Below are 18,900 nucleotides of genomic sequence, written 5' to 3' on the forward strand. Positions count from 1 at the left end.
AATGAAACATTTATTTTTAATTTAGTTTATTTTTATTATATTATTTTTATATATTTATATTTTATATATATATTATATATATATTATTTTATTATATTTAGTTTAGTTTATTTTTATTTAGTTTTCATTTTTGAAAAACAAAAAACAACATCCAAATGATTTATCCCCTTCCCTGTTAGGATATCAAACTACCTCCAACATGAACATATTACATGAATGCATTCCAAAGAATGGTTCCAATTTACTAAAGGAGTTCTCATCTCTTTGCAAAGGCATTCAAGTCTACCCTTCCTTAACTATTATATCAAGTAAGCCAATTCCTTGCCTGTTTGGATTGAATCAATATGAAACTAATTTACAATTTTCTCATGAAGGCATTCTATATGAAAAAAAAAAACACAAAACATTTCCACCTTATTCAACATGCATTACTCTCTTACTCAACCATATACACTAATGTACAAATGACCTTCCTTCCTTCCTTCCTTCCTTCATATTCTCCCTTTCTATTTGCTAGACAACAGGTAACACATTTTAGTCATAATCGTTCTCTGGGAACTGTGAGTCTGAATGTTTCTGCCTGTATTTTTCACGGTAGCCGCTCATCATTCCTCATTGCTTAAAAAACTTCCGACTTTCTTATATTCCTGGATTGCATCTTGTACAGTTATACAACTTTCTAGGAGATACAGTTTATAAGATTGTTTTCAATGAGTCTGCCTTTTTTTTTCATTTGAAAATGATGGAAACGAAGTTTAAGCAACATTAGTACTCAAAAATCTTATTCTAAACTTGTCTCAATTATCTGAAATAAATTCACTCCCACTTTGGTTTTTTATTTTGGAAAAAAATAGCACTCCATTAACTTTCAAACATGCAATATTAACACTGAAGTTCCAGCTATAAAAATCAATACAATTACTTTAGGAAAAAGATATTAGTATGCATCATTTTGAAGTTTTCTTTCTTCTTATGTACAGAACAATTCCAGTAATTCCCTGAACACAGGGAAAACCATTTACATTGGGTATATAAATGTTGTGTATGGTAAGACATAATCATGTCATAGCCTGTAATTATCACAATAAAGATATCTTTAACAGATTGGACAACTGTGACAACATCCAGAGAAAACACCTAGAAACTCATAAAATTAGTCTTTATAACTTATTTTTTCCTTGATATTAATTTAACTGATAGAGAAATTAGCATGACTAATAAATAGAAGTTTTTCTTGCTTTTATAGTGGCTCTGGTATTTCCTTGCCATTGTACTTTCTCCGTTTGTTTCTACTTACAGTGCTTACTTCCCTTATATTCAAAAGGTAGCACCTACAGCATCCTACTGCACATACACAATTATTTTCACTTTATTTCAGCTAGTACAAGAGGAAGCATCTTTTCATCTTTCTGAACAGAAACTTAGTGGATATCTGCACCATTACTGATGAAAAGCTACATATCCTGAAATGACAGGCCAGTGGTCTTGACATCAAGCAAGACTTTAAGGTCTCAAGATCTTATTTGGCTCTTTTTTTTAATGAGATATAAATTCTACTCAGTCAGAGGAGTTAAGACAGATTGCTATTAAAACAGAAATTGATTTTCTTTTCCTCTTTAATAGTGTATGCTAATTACTTCTCTTTCCTGTAATTTTAAAATAATAATGTATTTTTGTAAAACAGCAGGGCATATTCAGTACATGGTATGTTCATCATTGGCATAAAATACATAGTATTTGAAAAGGCAGAACACTGAATAATTCAGTGACAACACCTTTAGAGTCTCATGGATGGTGACAAGCACAGGAAACACATTTCTGCATTTGTAGCAAGGAGACTGCACTTAGTACCACAACCAGCAACTAACATTTGTTTCTCTGTTTCATTTTTATTTGTGCTCTTTTGAGGTTGCAATTCCTTTATTATCAAGCTTCTCCTTCTTGTATGTTAGAGACAATTCATTTCCAAGCCTCATCCTAGATTCTTGCCTACAGATATTTCTTCCCTTTTGTTCCCTATTCCAAAATAGGGTATCCTGTTTCCATGTTCCTCCTTCCCACTGCTTCACAGATTCTTAACAAAATATTCCCCCTTCCAAATGATTTCTCTCCCCTTAACGCATTTGTCACTCAGGCTGTGATCCTACCACACCTTTGTTGCATCCTTCAAATTTTACCTGCCAGTCTTTACTGTAAAACACCAATTAGGATCCTGTCTGTAGACTGTGGGGACCAGGCTCTCATCCACTTATGGCAAGAGAAGGGAGTGAGGGAGGAATGCAGGGAGGTATGGGGCAAACCAGGAAACAAAGGAACACAGAAGTGGCAAGCGGTTAGTCTTAGCCTACCTGATATCCTAGTAGATTTGTACCCTCAGAAGTCAGAGTTTTGTATGTGTAAGCGAGGCTGAAATAGGCAAGCCAAGGGGGTAGGCCACTGAGAAACAAACTTCTACAGTTACACACACAAGACACGATGTGGCTTTGTACATCTGCCTTGCAGCAATCCCAATAAAGGGTTCCCTTCCCAGCAAGCACAGAGGAGCAGCATGTCCCTTTGAGTCTGACAAAGGACATCAACCTGTTCTCAGGAGCAGGTGAGGTGAAAGGTGTTGACTTCTGAGGCTTCTCAGTTTTATCTTGCCAGCTTACAGGATTTCAGCTTTTTCTCCCCCAACTTGCCACACAGATGGCATTTGGGTCTTCAGTCTTCTTTTGTAGAAATGGCATGGTCCACACCTCTCACTGGTACTGTGCCACATACTACTAATAGATTCAGGTAGCTGATACGGCATCCTCTATACCATTTGAGATTGTTTCTAAAGGTTAGAGAGCAACAGTGAGCTCTGAAGACCACAGCTTTTTTAAAAGTCTCAAATTTCAATATTCAAAGATGCAGCTATGCATCTGTAGCAGGTATTGCAACTGAGCCTTCACCTTCATTGATTTCGGAAAACACTAATTTCCTGACCAATTACATTAAAACATCAAACAAACAAACAAAACCAACTAAAACAGGAAAACAAAAACAAAAACAACAACAAGATTCTATGGCAGATCTTTCTTACCTGCATCCCTCTCATTTTCTGGAACCGAGCTACTGTGTCACTGATGGTGTAGACACGAACGTGGCCCATGTGAAGCTTTCCAGAAGGATATGGGAACATAGAAAGCACATAAAATTTTGGTCTTGATTTCTAGAAAGGAATTTTTAGAAAATTTTAGCCACAAGTTAGCATTTCACTTGAACAAATACACGTGCACATTACGAATTACACAGTACCATGAAGAGAACCGAGGTTCTGCTGGAACTGACTGAACCTTAACAAAATTTCTAGGATCTAATTCTTTGGGCCTGTAAACAGAGATTCTTTACCAGACTTACTGCCACCTCATCAATTTTTGCTGATATTTACATGACACTTGAAAATTACATTCAACTTTTGCTCAATTAAAGATACATTAATTGCAGCTTAAATCAACATTCCCTACCACAGAAGCCGTAACTGGTTACCTATGCACGCCTAACCTGTCCAATGAACTAAATAAAACAACAGATAAAACAATCCTCTCGAGAGTTTAAATAAGCATTTTGCATTCTATTTACAATGAACATGGAGCTCACACATGGACACTTTTTTTTTTCTCAGCTGAACTGCAGTAACACCCTGAGAAACTAGCTCACTTGTTAGTGAGCTTGTTAGTGAACTAGCACAAACATCCACTGAAGTACAAATATCCAGTATGTACACTTGGGTATGAAGTCATCTTACAAGCAGTATCTTACACAGAAAAGAAAGTAAAAATTTCATTTGGTTAGGTCTGAATAAATTGATGAAAGTTACAAAGAGGAAAACAAACATTGTATCTCCCACAAATTATTCCTAACACATCTTGATTACCATTGAATTCTTCTTTGATATAACTTTGACAAGCTGCTACATTATTTTTCTTACAGTAACAGTGGGGAAAAAATAGACTTTCTACTTTGAACCATACTCTATATTCATATTTATCAAATACTATTTTTCATGTTTGTCTAATACAAGCAAAATATTAAACTGAAGACTTCACTGAGGCACTATAGGCAATTTGCCTCTTAATAAAAGATTGTATTAAATTTACTTCAGTAGTAAGGATAAAACAAAATATACTTTAAAATGCCATTTAGAATTTAGCATGTGTATGATACATATATCTACATATACATGTACTGTCACATACTAACAAGACAAAGGCTGAAGTTAATGCTCTCCCTTCTAGATGTATGCATACGTACTATTCTCATCTCAGCTTTCTTTGTCAGAACGAGCAAGCCCCTCTTCTCTCTTTGACAGTTTGATAGTAGTGATTTTTTTGTTGCAGAGGGGGCACATTTTAGGAACAAGGCAAACAAGCAAACAGGCAAACAAAAGAAGGAGCCAAAAAATGTTTTTATAGCTATGTGAGCATAATCGTGAAAGCAAAAATTTGAGTCAAAGATCACAGTTGTTTTTAAGATCTTTTATTGCATAGGATTTTTTTTTCTGTAAGTCACCTGCTATTCCTAACACACTGTAAAACAGAAAATAGTGTTCAAAAATCATCTTCCCTTAACATAGATTTTAATGATCACATTGTCTAGCCTAATAGATTTTGTCATAACCACTGAGAACAGGCTGTTTAGAAAATTACTTACGAAAGCTATGAATGTAAAAGAAGTTTAATATTCAAATAATTAATTCCTGAATGTGTTATAAAAATTGGAAGAGATAACTGATTACTTGAAGACTCGATATATCTACAAGTTCATACTTTGCTGATCACCATATTTTTCCTTAAGACTTTTTTCCACCTACTGCAGTATTTGATATTAATAATCTACTATTACATTAAAAAAATCCCCCTCAAATGTAATATACATCTCATCAATATAAGTTAATGGTACTAAGTATTTTTGAACTAATTTCATTTTGAGGAAACAAAAATATCAAACATTTTTCCCAAATTTCTCAAAATGCTTACATCAGTTTCCGAAATTCTGCAGAACTGGTCCTTTATCCTTGGGAACCACCAATTTTCCACTCTTTTTCTTGTCTCCAACCCATAGCTTCTCTCCCATTTCCCCGTCTCACTGTAAATAGTTCTGATACAAGCAGGAACCAGTCTTCTCTGCCATTTAATTAATCCCAGGAAGCCATTTAGTTGTCTATTCAAACACGTGGAACAGGTGCCAACTCTCTGACAAAACGACTGCATTTTTACTGCTGTAATGTCTGCTCTGAAAAAGATAAAAATATATAGTTCAGTCCACAACTTAGTAATTCAGAGATTATTATGATCATATCAGAAATTTGGTAGGTATGAAAAATATTTTAGCTTGATTTAGATTACTTTGCTGTTCCATACCATTTGCATTTTATTCCCATGTGTTTGAATTACACAAGCATTTATTTTTTAGCTGAGAGAACTGTGGCTCTTTCATACAACAAAAATGCTATGATAGATTTCTTTTCTAATAATATAAAATTCTTGCATTTAATCTCCCATAAAGCAGGATCAGTCAACTGAAGATTCAAGAAACTCAGCTGACTGAAAAGGAGGGGGCTAACAGTGTGTTAGTAACAATGCAGAAGAGGAAGTTGGATGAAATTATTCTGTAAAACTACTGAATTTGTCATCACTGAAAAGAGATGGGGGAGGATGTCTATAATTAGTAGATTGCAACTACATATTCTAAACTGAATTTTTTGCTAAGGGCTTCCTTGTCGGTATGGTTTCCTGCAAGAACTACAAGAGAAACTTATACTACATGAGAAAAGCTATGATTTAACAAGACAAGGAAGACTGGTTCTAAAGAGATCCAGTTCTCTTTCAATTAAAAATCCAGTTAAAAGAACTCCCCATAGTGCTTCAGAATGAATATTCTAAAATAAAAATACTCAGATGGGAGAAAGATCAAATAGTCTGCAAGTCAGTGATTGGTCTCAATAAGGTATTTACTGATTTTACTTACTTTATATTTACTGATTTTATTTACTTCAGTAGGAAATGTGTTATTAAAAAAAAACAAACATACCTATTCTGAGATTCTCCCAGCATCCTCATCCCAATTTCCTTTTAAAATCTTACATGTTTAATTGCATCAATATTTCCTATCCTCTGCGGACTTTTTTTCTAACTTTTGGCCTACATACTTCACTATTTTACTGAACCAGCTATTTCAGTCAGATTCATAATTTTTCTTATGAGTTACACCAGTAAAATCTTTGTGTACAGAAGCTTTGTGTAAGAAAAGTTTTATTTATATATTCCCCATTTGATAACATCACCAGTGAAAATAATTTTCCACCTAAATTATGTCCCCACTTCAGTTAAATGGAAGTTTTCTCCACCTCCATGATGTGACAGTTATTCACGCAGATCAAAATTAGCAAGAACATTTTAATACTTGCCTATTTTACTTATTTTTAATATTTCCTTATTTTTACTTCCTCTTACTTCAATTTTGTAACTGAAAGGAGCACTTTCCTTCCTTATGGTTGGCCACTTTCAGCGTTGCTGAATCACAGTATGTGTATTTTAAAACATATGCATGTGAATCATTTATTCAAGAGACAAAGAAAGGACCAAGACCAGCCCCGCTGCCTGCATACAACTCAAGAGGAGCCCGCCTGCCAACACCAAGGCCACCTGGGCAGGTCCAGGTAACCTCCTGTTGTACAAGTGGGGTCACAGCAGGCAATGCAAGTGGGAAAGGAGCTGCATCCTGGGCCACACAGCCTTAGAACAAAGCTTATTTAAGCACCCAGAGTACCAGGATGAGACAGAGATCTGTAGTCCCTTTCCTGCTCCCAGACCCTATCAAACAGAAGATGCAGATGAACTGCAAGTCACACGTTATGCCCTGTAGGTCTGAGAATGACAAAACCCAAATGATATGGTAGTATACGGCTTTGCCTTTCCAGGCGTGTACAGGAGTAGGACAAAAATGTTGTCATCTTCCCAAAGTTATGGACATCCCTGCCCAGCAGAAGGAGCAGGCTATGAGCCATGAGTGCCAAGCTCCAGAAGTTTGAAAGGAGCACGAGGCTGGAGAGATGGAGGAGGCAGGAACCAAGATCAATGCTTTCCTTTAGAAAAATGCAAACAACACAAAAGCAAAGAAGGCTTCACGAAGTTAGGACACTGAGAATTGCTTGGTGCGGGCCACTACACATCCCTCACCCTCCAAGCAAGGCACAGGATCAATTTCCTTTCCTTCCCTGGGACTCAGATTTGAGCTAACAAATAAACATACACCCTCATACTTTTATCTCCTGCAGTTGACTAGCAAGAGCCCTGACGGCGTGAACCACTGCTGGAGAAGCCGAAGCGGGTGGCAGCTCTCCCGACGGCTGGGGCGGGCAGGACAGCGGGGGGCAGGAGCCAAGGGGGACCCTGCTCACAGACGGGAGGGACCGGGGGCAGCAGCAGCGAGAGAGGGCGAGAGGCGGCAGGGGCCGGGATGCGAGCAGGGGCGGCGGGCAGCCGTTAGTGCCGTTGGGCGGCCGTTAGAGCTATGAGGCGGCGGGAGGCGGAGGACGGTTACCTGCGCGCGCCCTCAGCCGCCGCCGCCTCCCGCGCTGGGCGCCGCCATCTTAGCGCGAGGTGGGAGCGGGCGGGCGGCACCGAGCCTGCGCCGCCTCCTGCGCAGGCGCGGCGGGGGTTAGGCGCGGTAACCGGCGTGACTACGTTTGAAATGCTCACTCTGAGGAGAAAATAATAATAAATAAATAAATTTCAGCACTGACAGACGATTATTAAAACTATCAACTGTTTTAATTAACGGGTTTAAGTTCAATTTTGCATTTTATAATGACAGCACCCCACCTCCTTGACAGTACGAGCACAAGAGCTGGCCAAGGGTATAGTCCCTGTCACAGAGGGCGGGTGGCCGAGTTGTGGTGAAGCCCGTGCCCCCGCCAGCCCCTCAGCCTTACTACTAGGTGTTTGATGGCGAGGATGGAGGCACGAAAGAAGCTAAGTCACCTGAGTAACGTGGACCTGCATTCCTCAGGGTCTGAAGGATCTTGTGCCAGGCAACCCCAGGCAGAGCTTGTCAACTCCATTTCAGATATTTCAAACGCAAACCAGGGAAATCAATGGTAAAGAAAAAGAATAAATTATCAGGGATTTAATCTCTGTGTAAATTGCATAGGGCTTCATTCATTTTGCTCACCTCAACAGCATATGCAGATAAACTATAAAGTCACCATACAGTTCAGTGCTAGATTTCAGTACCATATTGCTTTAAATAATTTTATTTCCCTTCTGCATGTTTTTTTTTTTTTTTAGAGACAGATTCAGAAATAAAGCCAATAGGTTGTTTTGTTATTTCTTTTTGACTAATGAGGAAAAAATAGCAGAAGTCAATAATCTAGAGCAGCGTAATTAATTCTACCTCTGACTGGAAAACAACATCTTACCCAGTGGTCAACACTGTACAGTTCAGAGTTGTTTTAATTAGTGTGAGTTGCTTGTCATAGCCTCCAAGGAATAAGAAATATTTTTATTTTTATTTTTTTCTGTGGATTGTGCCCTTTTGCTTCTGGCAACCATTGCTTCTTTTCATTTTTAAACCGTTCTTTACCATTGTGTTTCTAGAGGAGTTTAAATCAACACATTCTGTTTATGCAATGTAATGCCTACAGTAAGGTGGAGCTTTTTGTACTCCAGAGACAGAGGCCTCTTACATGACTAAAAATAAACTGAGTATAAGCTTTCCGCTTGGTTTTGTATACCTGTCAAGTATGCTTAAACTATAACCTTTTAGACACAAAAGTGAACCGAGAGCAGCTCTGATACTTACGCTGCTTATAAATCACCACAGTTTCACTGGAACTGTATGCATAGGTTTGGGATGTAGGGAGATGTAGTGTAGTCCTTGACTGAGCCCCTGCACCAGGATAACGAGATCTTGCGAGTAGCTGGGACATGTTTTCGTATTGCAGGATGATTTTCCTTACACCTATCTAGACAGGATCCGAGTGGTTTGTATCAGTTTGGTTCCTGAAGCTGGCTCAGATCATTCAGAGATTGGCTCCTTGCTTACTTACACAGCATGTGAGGCTTGAGAAGTCCATCCCTGATTCTGGAGCTCTGATTCACGAGGGGCAGTTCAAGAGCTCATGTCCCCAGCTGTCTGTCCTGCCCTCCACCAGGGGTTACAGCCTGTTAAACAGAGAGAGATGAGTGAACAGTAAACCCACCCCCTGCCTGGCCCATTAAGATGACCCATTGTTGATTTTAATTTCCATCCATATGCTGGGCTGTGAACTATGGCAGCAAATAGGTCTACTTTGTGATCCCTGCTGGATTCAGCTCAAGCACTCGAGAGGTTCCCACTTGGGACTTGCCACAAAAGAATTGGCTGTCCTCGCGTACAAATGAAAACCTTTTTACTTGGTGCATATAGTCCTACTGGGGACAAAACATGGTAGAGGTCAGGCTGAACAGAGGTAGAAAAATATGAGGAAATTACTTTATCTTGTCTTAAAAACATTTTGAAAGTCCAGTCACTGCCTCAAATTTAGAATTATGATTTTTTAAAATACATTTAAATTTCTGGACTTTTAAAGTATCTAACATTAAACATATTGACCTCTATTTCCCAAGGCCCATCATCAAGATTATAGCTGATCGAGTAGTCAGACCTTTGTCATACTTTTTTAATCCTTTCATTTCACTAAAAAATTGCTTTCTCATCCTGACAATCTACTTATAGATTTCATTTGCTTGAAGCTGAGGATAATCTGTTTAGATGAATACTAAATTAATCACAATCTTACATGCCCCCAAGGAAGTTGTTTGGATGCTGTACACAAATGCAGACCTGCCACAACTAGGGAGGACTTAAGGGTTGGGCCAACGTGGAGCCTCCAGCTCTTCTCTCTTCACCAAATTATGTAGTGGCCCAAAGTGGGCTTGGGTCAAGGTCAGACATACCTTGTGATACGCTAAACAGGTGTTGTTGGAGCGGTTTATAAACAGGTTCTCCTAGAACCACAGTACTGGGCCATGTCTTGGCCATCTGTGCCACTTGGCACCCACTATTTCCAAAAAGTAAACATTTTCTGTTATTCCTTATTTCCTTTTGGGAGGATTTGGTGGTAGGATTCTGATTAGCTGCTAACAAAAGACATTCAGCACAGGTTTCAGTTGTGTATTACTTCAGGACATATAGAAGATGACTTCTGTCAGCAGTAGATACTACTGGGACCTTACTCCAAGAATATATTGACCTTTAATTTGTGTCACTTTCTCACTGATTTGACAGAAGCTTATTCTGCTGTGTGAGGATTCTGATAGAGAGGATGGTAGCCAAGGACTAAATGAAGGTAAACAGGATGCATGAATCTGTAAACAAATTAAAACAAAGTGAGGAAGACTGAGATGAGCCAGAAGCAGACACAGAAAGAAAGAAGAGCAAAGCTATTTTGAGTAGCTTTCTCTGCCTGCTATGCCCTATCTTCATGTTCTGATGGATGGAAGGTTGGACAAGTTGTGAAAGGAAGATAATTCACTTGATACATGTGTGACAAACACAAAAAGGGGTAGAGAAAAAGACCAGGGGCACTTACGCTCTTTTTAAATTAGAGAGGGTTTAAGATATCACTGAAAATTACAGAAGTCTTAGAGGCTACTATGCCTCTGCTTTGTTCTTCAGTTTTTATGTAAATGAGTCAAATAAATGAAGTAGCAGGGTTTATACCAAGTACTTTTCTACATTCAAGAGTATACAGATGTGCCAAAATATCAAACTGTGAAGCCTTCAAATAGTAGAGCGTATTGTAATGGATTGAATACAGGAGATTCTCAGACTTTTCTTAAGAGGGAACCCCTCTCTCCTGTTATCCCACCCTCCCCCAGAATGATTTTACTTGTTGATCTGAACTGTTTGCACAGTCTCCTTTCATTATGGGAAATTAGTGATATAACGAAATTTGTGTTGGCCTTTATGCTAAATTTGATAGTAAGCTATTTTCCATAAGGCTGATATTCTCCTGTTTTCTTTTTCATTCTGGAATTGCATAGCCTTTGCATTAACTTATTTGTTGGCATTTTTGTTAATCAACACAAAGCCTGCAGATAATTTAGTAGTTAGATAATTCATTAGTTCCTGTATGAGGAATCTGCAGAAGTGCCCCAGTTGTCTGTCACTTAAATAGACACGCTTCCCAGATTTCTGTACAAGTATAATTTTGCCTTTGCTGATAGTTATCAGAATTGATGTTTGTATTTCCTGGCATTGCTCTTTTGCTCCATATCAAAAATATTACTAGTATTTTTCCAGCCTCCTACAGAAAGAGGATTAAAAAGCAGCATTTGGAATACAAAATAATTTTTATTGCCTGCATACTTCAAATCCCATCCTCATTTCATGTAATTAGTTTGCTTGTTTTTTTTTTTTCCATTAAACTCCTTCAGAGTAGCTTTTGCTTCTGAGTTTCATTTCCCCTTTGTTAATATATATGTGCATTCAGTGTTTTTGCTTTAAAGCATAAGGTCAGATAAAAATTGCAGGTGATTGGATTGCAGGGATGTAAAGAGTCGCACTCGAGAATATAAAAAAGCAAGAAATTAAAAGATTAAATTAAAACAAAACGAACAAAACAAAGAAAACAAAAAAACCAAAACAACACAACAGAAAAAGACACAACCTCTCAAACCTCTATCCCCCATCTGAGCCCAGATCTCAAAGGGAAAAATTCTGAGTGACTCCATTAAAATAAATAGGATCCTCACTTTTTCCAATAGATTTTATTTAAAGAGCATTCAAATATTGTGGTAATGGAAGAATAAACTCTTGAAACAGATACAAGAGGTAGAGTTACACTTTTGGTACAGAAAGGAATGGATTTAGACAAGGGCAGTCATATTACTAGGGGTGTAGCTTAATATGTTCATAAACTTATTAGATGGCACTGTTGACATCTGCTCTAGCAGGAGACTGGCCTTGATCATGGAGGAGGTTCTTGTCATCTGAAGCATTTAAGTCAACACAGGTTCATCATCTATCAATTTTGCAAGATGAAGAACTTACAGAATGTGTCAAATGGAAAAATGGATTTGTGGAATAGTAAGTAAATGCCCTCCTCCCATCCAGGGAGGAACCTGGACCCATCTGAGTGCCACTCATTCAGCCACTGAGTGACACAGTAAGATTATGAAATTGTGCAAGATCAAGACTTAGTGAAATCATATTTGCCAGCGTTGTTTTAATAGGGTGATATTGGCCCCTGAGCAGGGAGCTGGGACATGGATCTGGGCCTAATAAGTCCTAGGTGAGCCTCATTCCCGGGGGATTTTGTGCAGCACCTGTATTGTGGTGGGTGTCTACATTTAACCCCAAATGCACATCCCCAATGTTCAGAGCAGTATCTGTGACAGCTTCTTACTGATTCAGACTAAATTTTGCAAGTAGGTGTGTGCAGGTAGGTGGAGAGAAGTTCGCAAAATCAATACACTTGCTGTTCTGCCCTTCATCAACAATCCAGTTTTCAAGCAAAGTAATCCATGCTGCTTTTTCATCTTGACCATCTTCTAATTCACTAGCATAATTTTGTTGTTTTTCAGAGCTCGTTGTACGCAGTGGTGAGCAAAATTACACCTTTGCAGCATTCAGAGCTCTGTGTTTCTTACCTTTTATCTGGGAAAAAAAAATAAGCTGATTTAAGACCATTAAAGTTTTTAATTTACAGTCATGGGGCTAAGAGCCCTATCTTGGTGAACTGGTGGACTCTGCTTGTGGTGATTTATTGTCACTAAGTTATCCACAACTCAAATGCATCTGGGAATGTTACCTCTCTTTATTATATATGAGTGTGAATTTTGGAAACTGGGTGAAGAGTAGAGTAGCAAAGGAAGGAGATGGTCGCCTGTCCCACCAGGAAGGTGAGCTGGTTCAGCAAAGGGTTCAATGGGTGCCACAGCCAGCACAAAACCAGGGATTGTCCAGCAAGCGGGACAGGGGAGAGGATGCACTTGGGGAAAATGATGAAACCTGTCCCTTTTGGTGGCAGGGAAACTGTTAGGTTGTCCCAGACCCTCTTTCACAGTAAATGTTTGTATTACAAAAGTTTGTACTACCACAACAGAAAAGAATGAATAAAGACACATTAAGGAAACTTGTCATGCAGTGATGTTTCTTTCATTAAGGGCCAGATCCTCATGTTTAAAATAGGTGGTGAATGGACATTTTCCATGTGACTATTGAAACTGCTTTTTACAGTGACGGCCAAACTTCGTCATAGCAACTATCCAACAGCTAGAATGCACTTAAACTTTCTAATGATATTTGACAGCAGGAAATAATCTGAGTGCTGGGTAAAATCATCCTGCTCACCAGGTTTGTCTCTTCAGCTGTTAGCTGGCTCCAGGAAGAATGACTGGAGTTGAACAAGACGAAAATATCTGAGTGTCTTAAAATTAATGAGAAGAAAAAAAAGATCTTTATTGTAGGGAGAAGTTAAAATACTAATAAGTATTTACTTTACTACTAAGCTCATTGCAGCTTGGAAATTTTATACACATACATGTATGTGTATATGTTGTCTGCATATATAAACATATAACGAACATATGCACACACATATATATGTACTTTATATGTATATTGATATAAATATGCTCCACATGGAAGTAAATGTGATTCACCTCTTTTCTTTTTCTTCTATATTTCTACATACAATAAAATTACCAAAGGAGAAAGAATGATTAAATTATTCTTTCTAGTTAAACAGAAAACAAGATGAAAGGAGCCTGGGTTTACCAGAAGAACATGGTGTCAGAATAACCTGATAGCTTTCCTTAAATGAGATAATGGATTTTCCAAAATAGAATATGTGGTAAATTTCATTTGGACCTTAGTAAAGCACTTGATACACTCCTAAATGGGAAAATATCAATGAAGCAAAAGAAGATTGAGATTAACAGAGAACATGCATGAAAGGTGGGAAAGAACTGATTGATGGAAAAGTGCAGAGGAAAAGGAAGAGAAGAGCCAGGAAGCAAGTTACTGCAAGAGTTCCCCAAGGGTCAGTTTTAGGACCAGTGCTGGTAATGTTTCCATTAACTACATTGGCATATGAAGTAGGTGTGCTATTGAAATGAGAGGATGAAGGGACACTGCTAATACAGAAGAAAACTATCATATATTAAAGCCTTTTAAACTTTGACAGGTACATAAATGGGAAGAAATGTTTGATTAGAACAGTATGTAAGGGCATGCACTTCAGGGTTAAGGAGGAATTTCTTCTCTAAGTGAGAAGAGAGATGACTCAGGCAGAGAGAATTCTGGGTGTCACAGGTGATCACAGGATGACTATGCATTGACCATGGGATGAAGCTGTCAAATAGGTGTGCGTGCTCATAGCATACTTCAGACAATGTATTTCCAGCAGAACGAAAAAGTTTCATTGTAGAAAGCATGGATGAATGAACTTCTGCAGCACAGCATACAAGTCCTGTCACCTTTCTGTAAGAAATATGAGTTCATCTGCAACAAGTGCAGAGAGGGACAACAAAGCGTGTCATATGAGAGGTGACATAAAGTGCTGCTTAGACAAGCAAACAAAAAAAAAAATCAAAGGCTATGGTAGGATACTGATTTCTTTCTAAGACTATGTTGGTTGGGTTAATACCAGGAACAGAGAAGAGCTATTTAAGGAAAAGAATAATAATAAGGAAAAAAAAAAAAGTAGACATATTACAGTTAGACTGGAAAGCAACACGAGGTTCTCACTATTGCTTCAGAGAGGTCATGTAACAACTTTCCCCTAGAGAGGAAACCGCTGGGAACTTTTAGGACAAAATTCAACCAGTTAAGAGGAAAGATGATGTGACATGATCTCTGCGGAAAGCCAGGATTTGGTAACGTAGGTGGCCCCTTGAAGTACTGTAATTAGTCACTCAAGTCCTTATTTCCTGAAGAAAATCTGAATTACCTTCTGAAGTAACATTTAAGATGGGAGCATTGCTCTTTAGACATTAACTTTAAATCACAAAGCAAGGCAGATACAGCCGTGCTATAAATCCTACAGTACAGTGGGGAAGCTGAAGGTCTGACAGGTGTAACTCAACGCTAACATTTCTCTAAATCATTTACTTCTACCCCACCCCCAAAAAATCATTATACTTAAATAAAAAAGAAAATGTAACTTTTGACAGGGGAGAAGGTTCTTTTGCACTTTTTTTTCAGCAAAACTGCCTGCATGGCTTGCAGGTATACCAGATAATATGGTATAAGCTCATTCAGCATTCTTCCCTCATAGTGAAACGACCTGCTAGAGATGGGAAGGAGAGGATATTCCATGCCTTCCTGTATCAAAAAGCAGATTCAAACAAAGGATATGCAATTTCAGCAAGGTATATACTCTGATTCATTCCGCATAGACTTGAGAAATTAATTAATTCATGCAAGAATGTCCTAAGCACAGGAACAATAGTCATGGACAGGGAGTTAGCACTGGTTGTGGCAGCACACTTCGCCCATTTTATAGCTCAGGTAGCCAGAATGGGTGGGTCACTTTCTCCCTGGGCAGGTGAGGAGCTGTGCTTGGGAGGAACCCCACCGAAGGCTATGTGGAGCACACCCTGGGCATGGGTTTAGGGGCATTGTTCGCTAGGGCCTGTTTTAGCTGAGGAAAGCTTTTCGCTAAGAGGAAAGGCTCATCCAGTGGCAACGCAGAGTACCTCAGTCAGACCCCTGTTCTCTTCACTGACTCCGGAAGAAGCCAAAGAACAGAGCTAGCCTCCCATGGGGATAGCTTTTGTGAACACTTGGTTCAGCTGTGTCCTCTGGGCATGTGGGCTGTTGTAAAGGTGGCTGCAGGACATCTCCGCATTTTAAAATTGTTGTTGCATGATCCTTTACTAATCTGCTGCTTCCCGTCATGCCTGTGTGGGGAGGAGAGTCTGCAGAAAAGCCAGCAGTGCATAAAAACAGCCTCGTATTTCATGACAAATGGTGTGATGTTTTGTGCAAGTCTGTGCGCCACACTTTACTCACACAATAAGCACTCCATCATCAACAAACACAGGAGATGGAAAATGGGAAAGTCCTAGGAGGAGTGAAGTTGCTAATAGGCTGCTGTCAGAAGTCAGACTCAGCCCAATCACAAAGCAGGAAGGGGAAACAAATGCTGGTCTGGGAGCCCCAAGTCCCAGAAGGGCTTTGGACCAGCAGTGTAGTCTGCAACTGCTCCAACTCCTAAAGCTTGAAAGCCACAGGGATCCCAGATCTGGGGATTGTGAAGGCTATTTAGCTGGGAGAGCCCAAGCAGGACCAGCACAAGAACACTTAGATACTGAACCCAGCAAACCGTTTTGTCAGTGACGGTGTAAGCAGGGGAGAGAGGACAGCAGCTCACAGCCCAGCAAAGAGAATATTGTGCTGCTTTAGAATATTGCAGATATTACAGCTGGAAAAGTTATGATGCTATTATGATCCTCTTCTGTCTCATGATACCTTATTTTTCATTAGCACTATTTGGAGCTCTGAGTCCTGTTAAAGGAATTTTTAATTTATTTTGCAAAGGAAACAAAAAAGGGTTAGTAAAGTATTGTGGATGCTGTTTGAAGTCTGACAGTCTTTCCTAATGATCATCTATGATTTAACTTTAGTCCTTTTTTATTTTTTTGCTATTTTTATTACCTTATTGATGGTATTATCAAACAGATATATTTTAATGCCATGTAGACTATGGAGATATTAAGTCCACTCCATAGAATGATCATGGTTGTTAGCAATCTTACATATAAAATTCAAATCCATTGGTACTAGATAGAAATTTTTGTGCTTCCCAATGATAAGAAAACTAATAAAAGGATTAACTGCTCTGGATTGCAATTCCTAAATACCAATTAACTGAGCATTTTCAGGATTTGATACTATAAAACCTGCCACTCATTTTCTCCTTGTAGCTGAAAATAAAGAATATCACAAAAAATACAGATGTCACAAAAACTATATAGGAAAATGGAGTATATTGGTGCTTAATAAATGGTCAAGATTTTTATGCTATATATAGAGAGAGAAAATATATTTTAAATGTTAAGTAGTTGTATTTCACCAATGAAAGGCTATTTACCTGACTGCAATTTTTTAACAGTTGAGGGTGTCTCTTTGGAGAGTAAGGCTCGTTGTAGATTCTGTTGCCATAAATAAACTCAACAATGCCAAATTATATTCTGGAATTCAAGGCAAGTTTTGCTTCTAGCTATGCAGACCCACAGTGATGCTGAGGTGACCTGTCAAGGCTTCCTGTCTTTGTGTCCCATGTGAGGAATTCAAGGTTGCTTCAGTAGTCAACTCAAACTTCTTTTGTTTCAGCCTGAACTTGTAAAAAAGTGTTTGCATGAAGTGAACAAAATGCCAAGATATCATTCGGGTACTCTGTACATACAGCCCATACAATCAGATTCCTACTTTTGAGTCTTCTTACTTCTAAAGGTGTTTTTTTACTTACTTTGGCCGTAGCATTTCCTAACATTCCTAAGTCTAAGGAGCGTGCATAATGTTTAGTTTTGATGTTTTTTGCAAGTCCAGTACTTATATTGTTACCTTATTTAATACTTAAATTTTGTTTAATTTGAATGTTGTTTTCTACTCTTTAATGTATAGAAGCCCACTGAATGAATTAAAAGTAGAAGGTAGCTTGACACCTAGAATCCCCAGTGCACATTAGCACTGCTTTTACATGAATGGGATACTCAGAAGATTTCTTATGGACTGTCCAGGATTTTTAGTGCCTGTCTTTCTTTAAATCTGAAGGGAGTGATGGAGAAATAGGTGGGTAAAAAGGTGTATAAGATGTCTGCAACATGCCTTTAGACATGCCATTAGAGAGAAGAAAAGTAATTCAATTTTTGATAAAAATTTAGAAGCTCTAAAATGGCCTGCAATGCATGTGCAAAAGATTATTCTGGGGCAGTGCTATGGCTCAGTATCTTCTGAAATACCAGATGCACACTGAATGCTTTATATCCCTTAGGAAAGTAGACAGTCTTGGCTTTCTAATGATACAAAGCAATCCATTCCTGCTTTAGTGCCTCCAAGGATTCCCTATCTCAAGCCAGACTGCTTCACTTCTGTAGACTTGCTGTTTGGGGGCTGCAGGCAAGTGTAGTTTTTGGAGATAAAATTCGTGTTTTAGGAAGGAAAGAGAAACTTTTGTATGTCTGGCACATTGTTTTGTATCTTAAGATTGTAACTACTCTTTGTAATATGTTGCTGTGAGAAGCCACCCTGTGGCATGCACCTATTGGCACTCATTTTCTTAGAAGTAAGGAAGACAAAGGTACATGATAAATGGAGGTTATTGGATATTTAGCTGGTTGACCATTGACCTACCTACTGAACTGAGAGTAATGGTGCCTCTTGTTCCAGTCTCCTGAATATCATGTAGTTAAAACTGATCGTCAAGCTTTGTGAACAATTAGTCATGAAATTTCTGTTGTGAAGGATGTTGGCTTCCTCATCATTACAGATTTCTTTTCTATTTCCCTTCTTTCTCCCTAAAATGTGGGAGCAGCAGCAGGCTTTCCTTACCTGGAATCAAGCAGTTTAGCAATGAGTTTAGCAGTTAGTCCAGGGTTTTCTGTTTTTCTTGTTCACAAAGATCAAGAAATAGCGTTTGTTTTTTGTTTGTTTGTTTTTTACATATAGCCTTTTATTTAGATGCTGAGGAAGTGTAGCACAGGACACAGTGCCTCAGGAAATCTAGATGCTTTCCCCCGCCATGGCAGTAGACTACTGGATGATCTCACATATTTTCCTCCACTTTTGGGTTTCAAATACTTGCTTCCCTTTTACCTCATTTTTAAGAGGTTCCCCATATCCCATGACTTAGAACTGAGACTTAAGACTCCATGTGACATG

At 38.6% G+C, this 18,900-nt stretch overlaps 2 protein-coding genes across 5 annotated transcripts in view; one reads left to right on the plus strand and one right to left on the minus strand.

Moving 5' to 3' along the window:
- Positions 1 to 7,665, minus strand: part of LARS2 (leucyl-tRNA synthetase 2, mitochondrial) — a 93,946-nt gene extending 86,281 nt beyond the window's left edge. For 2 of the 4 annotated variants that reach the window (XR_007707876.1, XM_050709003.1), the window contains exons 1-2: positions 5,004 to 5,254; positions 3,068 to 3,196 (exon numbers count right to left, since the gene is read on the minus strand). Coding sequence is in view for 3 of the 4 variants with exons in the window: in XM_050709003.1 (XP_050564960.1) it covers positions 3,068 to 3,196; positions 5,004 to 5,237 (363 nt within the window). In the remaining variant the exon portion in view is untranslated. Of the gene's footprint in view, positions 1 to 3,067; positions 3,197 to 5,003; positions 5,260 to 7,569 lie in introns of those variants that run through there. The other 2 variants (XM_035549952.2, XM_050709004.1) reach the window with 2 other exon arrangements.
- An 8,041-nt stretch (positions 7,666 to 15,706) lies between these two features.
- The window catches only part of KIAA1143 (KIAA1143 ortholog), a 273,363-nt gene continuing 270,169 nt past the window's right edge, over positions 15,707 to 18,900 (plus strand). Inside the window, exon 1 of the mRNA XM_035549701.2 lies at positions 15,707 to 15,713. The gene's annotated coding sequence lies outside the window, so the exon portion shown is untranslated. The remainder of the gene's footprint in view (positions 15,714 to 18,900) is intronic.

Source organism: Cygnus atratus, chromosome 2, assembly GCF_013377495.2.
Source record: "Cygnus atratus isolate AKBS03 ecotype Queensland, Australia chromosome 2, CAtr_DNAZoo_HiC_assembly, whole genome shotgun sequence".
Classification (NCBI taxonomy): Eukaryota; Metazoa; Chordata; class Aves; order Anseriformes; family Anatidae; genus Cygnus; species Cygnus atratus.